A 6,875-nucleotide genomic window follows, 5' to 3' on the forward strand; every position below is an offset into this window, starting at 1 on the left:
AAGGAGGAGGAGAAGGAGGAGGAGGAGGAGGAGGAGGATGAGAAGGAGGAGGAGGAGGAGGCTGGCTCCTCGAGGGTGATCGAGATCGATTTGGAGGACGAGGTGAACATTAAGATGACAAGTCGGGCTCCCACATAGACCGGGACAATCTCTAAGTAGTTCGCAGTAGTTTATAGCCGAACTATGTATCCGAACTATGTTTAAGTTTGTGTGCTTAAAACTTAAAAAATCAGGTGATTTAAAACCAATTTTTTTGGTGCTCTATAACTACTTTTTGGTGTCGTGTGTTAGGGCTGCTGTTGGAGATGATCTAACCCATCTACTTCTTTTTCTTTCAACATGCACACATATCACATCACCGCACTTGCCACCTCCTCAATTTTACTATTTGTATTTCTCTAAAAATGTGTGAGAAGTACTATTTAATTATACTCTACAAAATTATTCAACTATATAACAATGAAATACTATAGATCATATTGCATATTCCGTTTCCTTTCTCATACTCAAATTCCATAAATTGAAATTCCTCAAATGCAATATAACAAAATTCCCACAATGACCCACAAGGTATCATCTACTTTTCAAATTCTGAAATACCATTTTCATCCGCGATGGACATGCCAAGGTTACCGGAAAAATACTTTTCAGTTACTTTATCCATGGCATTAGCTTCATTGTACAGTTCCAACGCTTCCTCCATGGTCTTGATCTCTGATAAACGTGCCAATCTGTCCCTAGGGTGGGGATGAGTAGTATCTAGGATCTGTTTCCATACAGAATAACCTCCAGCAACTGTAGCGTACTTCTTGGCGACCGCAAGGGCATGGTCTGGATGGAAACCGGCAGCCGCAAGTAGCAAGATTCCAATGCGATCAGCCTCTATCTCCATCCTACGTACATACACATGCAAAACAGGAGGGCTTCTAATTGATTAACAGAATGTACTTTGATGCATAGGTTGATATTAACGAGAGAATAAACAGTCATGGTGCTGTGAAAAGGGCTCGGGTGCATAGAACATTACCTTTGTAAGAAGATCCGTCGTAGGAAGTCTGGTAACCACACACTATTTCCGATATCCGCTTGGTGCCTGGCAATGATGTGCCCAACCTAGAAAAATAAAATAAAATTACGGACATGACAACAACATCTCATCAGGTTGGAACTCGAATACTCCATAATTAAACGTAGACTCAACTGAAATTAAAGCGACTCCCAATGGCATCAAACATTTGGGTGCTACTTGTTGGATGGTTTTTTTGGGGGGAGCAAAAAAGGGAGGCCTCCCCTCCGATTTCATATAATGAAACCACTTGGTCTTAGTTTTACAGCGAACTTGGTTCACTACTAAACGAAACTAGAACAAAGAAACGAAAAAAGACCAATTCCATGATTACCAGCAAAGGGCGACAGACTTCAGCAACACAACTTGTTTGCGTCGAAGTGTTGCAGAAGAATGAACAATGTTGATCAAAGATCCATACAATCGTTTGCTTCATATATATAGTAATATCCGATGCAACACGCAGGCGAGATCAAGGTTTTTAATTTCGAAAACAAAATAATTTTGGACTCCATCGAAATATGCGAAATTTCGGAAATTTCGCATATTTCAGAAATTATTTCGTATTTTCCGATTTCAAATTTAGCTTAATTGTATTGAATTCTAAAATAACTTAAATTCATTTGAAAATCTATTTGAATCTGCATCGAAATTTTGGTGTTGATAATATTTTGGACCCCACTGAAATATGCGTTCGGAAATTTTGTTGTTGCCAAACGGCAACCCTAGCTACCTCTCCCTCTCAACTCACTCGCTCCAACAAGATAGAAGGAAGGAGATGAACACAGTGGACACAAGTTTTTCCAGCCGGCGCACGAACGCCGCCACGGGCGCACGAACGCCCGATTCTCTTTGCAATGTCTACATGATGCTCAACTCAGTGTATTACAACCATCCCGCGGTCTACAGAATTTATACCCGGGCTGGCGCACGACGCATAGCCCACCCAGCCCGCAGGATCCACATGCCCGGCCGTGCGCGCCCACGACGCGCACGCCACGGCCGATCCCAACGGATCGCCTACCTAGCCAGCTAACTCTCTCACCGAAACGTACGCGCCCATACGCGCTCGTCCGGCGACCCGACCAAGCCAACAAACTAGCTCACTAATGAGGGCATGCACTAACAGAATCTTGCATGCACACGGTCACACCCATGCACGCAGATCACACACACGAGCACATACTCATGCGTGGCTTATTCCTAACAAATTTCACTGAAATTTCGTTGAAATTTTTAACCCTCGGCGAGATGTCATCTAGTGAATTACTCCCTCGGTAAAAAAATGTAACACGTTTCGGCAGTCAGAACGTCTTACATTTGTCTACGGAGGGGGCAGAAAATAAACCTAGGGTGGTGCGTGCGTGGGTAGATAGCGTACCTCATGCGCAAGAGCGAAGGCGATCTCGCCATCGGTCTTAAAGCAGTCGAGCAGTCCTGTGGACACTAAAAGCTTGCCGCCGGGCGCGGACATGGCATCGGCGGAAGTATGCGTGGCAAGGACCAGCTCCCAGCTGCCGTTGAGCCCATGGAGGTGCCTGGTGTGTGGCTGTGGCGCCCACGGCTTCTTCCCTTTGCGGGTGACGCGGAGCAAGGGGGCGTCACGGCTGTCGTAGATGCCGAGGCCGCGGTTGGCCGCGTGGATGACTCTCTCGGCGATGAGACGGACGCGGACGCTGTCGGGATGGTGTGGGTCGACCATCCTATGCCGGTGGATGGACCTCAACTCGGTGGCGAACAGGGAGTCGCCAAGGTCGCGCTCCCCCTGGCGGGAATAGACGACGAGGTGGCAGCGGTTGGTGCAGGGCACGACCTCGCAGGCGGCCAGCGCCGCGGCGCCCAAGCCGACGGCCGTCGCCGCCGTGGCCTTCCAGGGGTCGTGGTACCAACGGAACCGCCGGCGAAGCACAGTCGACGGTGGACGACGGAGTGGAGCAGGCGTGACCGTGACGCGGGGGGCGGAAGAAGAACACCAGTGAAGCAGGCGCTGCGGGGCGGCCGAGCGACGGAGCATCCGGGAGAGGGAGCACCACAGACGGTTCATGGTCGATCCAGCGCTGGGGATTTGCAGGCGCGAGCGGTTTAATTTGGACTGTCGATCTAGTAGGGCTCTTCACCTGTCGTGTTTGCAACTAGTTTACTGCTCGTAGTCGTACTGTATATGATTGAGACTTGAGAGGATCGCTCACGAGTAACGATATCCTAGCTAGATACGGATCGGAGCCCCACGACGGGTCGGAGTGATGTATCGGAGAGTAATCCATCGAGGCTACGATAGCTAGCTCAATCCGAAATGTGTTTCTTTGCTCTACGTCTTCCGAAAGAAATTCAGCACTGTACTATACGTTTTCCCGGACTAATAATTTAGGGAACGTTTGGTTGCATTGCTGGGTGGGCTATGCTTACCCATTTGGATGCATTACTTTTGCTGGCAGTTACGCCTGTGTATGTGTGGGTCAATGTGGACCTTTTTTTGTGCATGCTCGCTTGCCGTTGAGAGCGAGCCAATTCGGCTCTTCGCGGTGGGCGAGGTTTTCCTGGACTAGCGAGGCTAGCTAGGCTTTAACCGATTTTGACGAGGAACCAAACACACCCTAGTAACGAAAGAGTTCCTTAACACCCGTCTTAAATTTCATTTCCTTATTAGACACTGATTTTTTTTCTTACCTATCTATTACTGAGTCTAAATTTTATACTCTCATGTATTCTACAAAATGTTATACTCTCATTATGAGACCTTTTATGGTACATCATACTACTCCGGGGATCGGGTAGTATAGAATCATCTCAACAGTTGACTGGGTGGGTAGTTTTGTCTTTTTTGTTTGGTAATTTATTATAGAATTCCTCGTTGTGACCTCCTGTGGCCGTTGCCGGACATATGTGGCGTTCATCAGAGGTGGAGGACGAAACAAAATTAAGGTGTGGCGAAGTTTTAAGCAAAGATTTTTTTGATGCAAATCGAAACAGTAAATACACATTAACAATGTACAGTACAAATAAAAAATCATATACATTGAAAATGCAGGCATGCTTCAACAGAAAAAAAACAACATAAAACATACCGATAAAGTATATTTCAATGGCATCTAAAGACCCAAGAAATGGCAGTGCCCTATACTCCTTTTGAAAATCTTCCTTAATTTTTGCAAGATCAATATTTTTGAAGATCTCTCGCTTAATATAACACACCATCAAGTGAAAATCTTCCCCTAGACTAAAAATATTTAGACCTTCAACTCCGTGAACCTCAACATTCTCGTCCACTATAGCTTCAATGGAATCTGTGGTTTGTTCTTCCACTTGTTCGGTTGTTTCATGCTCAACTTCCACGAAATTCACTTGATCTTGTTGAAGCCAAAACATTAACACTTTCACAGGTGCTCGGATTCGAGTTGCTGCCACTACCAAGTACTTTGAAATATTTTGTCAAATCTGCAATTCACAACACCAAATTATCAATGAAAGTCTAAAATCACTACAATTGCATGATACAAATTGTTCAATTTCAGAAAAATATAGCTCTGCCTCCCCCTTTTTCATTGGCTTTGGTAGCCTCTTTTCTTTCCTCTCCATTCACGGCACCAGCCGACGGCCGTGAGCCCATGATTGACGCAAAGCTCGCTGCGACGCTGTCCTTGTGCCGCTGCGCCATCGCTCCTTGACGCCGCCCACTAGCCCCCCACCCCAGCCTCCGCTCCCTGAGCAGTGCGCCCGGCGCGGCAGCGCTCGGCTGCCTGCTTGGTCGACACCCCGCCCCCACCGTCGACCGTCCCGTCCTCCTGGCCAGCCGTCGCCCCATGCTAGGTTTGGCCGAGTGCATGAGTGTTAAGGTTTGGTCGTCTGCGTTTCGTGGCCCATCCGCTCGTGGCCTATCTGATGGCATCTGAATGGGTCTTTTTCTCCAGGTCTTTAGTGATTTTCGTGGGACACTAAGCGTAGCCAGCGACCGAGCGACTAGAGAGACGATGCATACATATAAATTTTTTATTTGCACCCGATCAAGGTATGGCACCGCGCCACACCTTGCCCACCGGAGGCCTCCGCCAGTGGCGTCCATCCAATAGTCGATCAGGCTTCAGAGCTCTGTTGGCTCTAGTGGCGTCGCGATTCAACTTGGCATCACGAGGCAATCAACAAGCCACGAAGTGGCCGCACATAGTCCTAATCGGCCATGCCATCATGGCTGCAGCTCACACTGCCCACTAGTGTCTCTTTCCTCGGTGCGTCTGGCGGCTCTGTGCATGCCAAGGCAGCCGCTTCCCGTGTCCGCGGCTCGGCATCACCTGGCTATGCGTTGCTTGTTCCTTGTGGCAACAAAATCATTACGAGGATTAGAGAATGTAGGTCAAGAGAAGGCTCTGAAACTTTATGTATTCAAAAGTGCCCAAAACCTCTATTATATATATATATATATATATATATATATATATATATATATATATATATATATAGGTTGCAGAAGAGGGAAGGCCTCCACGGGAGGGAGGGGGGGGGGGAGGAAACCTACCCCCTTAGGCCGGCCAGTGGGGGTTTCCCACTCCAATTCGGCCTCCCCTTGACCTTCAAAAAGGCTAAGGGATGGCGCCTTCCTTATTGGACCTAATACTCCCTCCACTACTTGACCTTTTAAGACCTTTTGATATTAAATTAAATATAAAGGCCTCCTAACTATTATTAGAGCCTTTTATTATTAATTTAACATCTCCGGAAACATTTTGCACCTATATATTAGCAATACCCAGTATTGCCCGATAAACTCCGAAACTCTTCTCGTGGCCGCGAAATTTTCTGGTTCCTCTCAAGACTATTTTAAATATTAACGAAACTATTTCACAAATAAATCCCCGTTATTCCCGTCCTACTGGCACTCAGCAGATCATGATTATCTTAAGCTTGTGACCATGTAGGTTCGGTAAATCATAGACATGAACAAAATCGTGTGTTCAATGACCGATAGCAGAAACGTGGACGTCCACATTGATCCATATGATTACTTGAATGACATTTGAGTGAACCTTGGGTTATCATGTGCTATTCCGTTTGCTTCGCGGTACTTTACAAACCCAAGGTGAGATGTACTGGTATCCATTTGAGTCATACACACATGCTCACTATGCCGGTCTCCTCGTTACTGATTTTGTTATTCTTTCTCGTTAACATGTTTCGGCATCCCTGTGATATAGTCATCTGTGTCTGGCCACTAGGATTATGAATGTCGTCACATCGAGAGGGTCCTAAGAAATGTCTCTCCATCGTTGGAGGAGCAAATTTGACTCTCGAGCTATCTAGTCCCTTGTCAAACTTTTGGACGAACATGTAAGTTGCCGTTATGATCATTGTGTTACAGATGAAGTTTGAGCAACCCCAAAGTCCACCGTACTGTAAGAAGTTACTGATACTCTCAAGGTCTAAGGAACTAACACACATGTTATAACAATTGACACATGTTATAGCTCAATAAGATCGTCTTCTAACGTCATATTCTCAAAGTTGTTTTAGGACTATCGTTACACTTAACGATATTCTAAAATCTGGAAAACATGATCATCCACAACACTTGAGCTAGTCTTAGAGACGAGACTAGAAATCTTATTTTACCATTTATCATTTCACACGTGCATACGAGTTTTCCACTTAATCGCACATTCCAGGATCATAGCAGTTATAACATAGAATATAAACTCTTACTTATGAACTTGTAAATATAATAATACAATATTATTGTCTATAGGGCATATTTCCAACATGCACAAAGCGTACTTTGTTTTTTGTAACGCACACCTAAAAAAACGAAAAAGGAGAGACT

At 45.8% G+C, this 6,875-nt stretch overlaps 1 protein-coding gene across 1 annotated transcript; it reads right to left on the bottom strand.

Moving 5' to 3' along the window:
• Positions 1-577: 577 nt before the first annotated feature.
• Positions 578-3,110, bottom strand: LOC147967671 (mitochondrial metalloendopeptidase OMA1-like). The gene is made up of 3 exons (XM_087522499.1): positions 2,448-3,110; positions 1,028-1,113; positions 578-893 (listed from the first exon to the last, which is right to left on the bottom strand). The coding sequence occupies exons 1-3, from the start codon at positions 3,108-3,110 to the stop codon at positions 578-580; spliced, it is 1,065 nt and encodes a 354-aa protein (XP_087378625.1).
• Between the last annotated feature and the right edge of the window lie 3,765 nt (positions 3,111-6,875).

Source organism: Triticum urartu, chromosome 5A, assembly GCF_056163025.1.
Source record: "Triticum urartu cultivar PI428250 chromosome 5A, HENAU_Tu73, whole genome shotgun sequence".
In the NCBI taxonomy this organism is placed as follows: domain Eukaryota; kingdom Viridiplantae; phylum Streptophyta; class Magnoliopsida; order Poales; family Poaceae; genus Triticum; species Triticum urartu.

Excerpts from the sequence above, each read along its gene's own strand:
- LOC147967671 (XM_087522499.1), bottom strand. The coding sequence starts at position 3,110 with ATGAACCGTCTGTGGTGCTCCCTCTCCCGGATGCTCCGTCGCTCGGCC. Across the intron at positions 1,114-2,447 it reads CCTTCGCTCTTGCGCATGAG|GTTGGGCACATCATTGCCAG; the intron begins GTACGCTATCTA and ends TTATTTTTCTAG. Across the intron at positions 894-1,027 it reads CGACGGATCTTCTTACAAAG|GATGGAGATAGAGGCTGATC; the intron begins GTAATGTTCTAT and ends GTATGTACGTAG.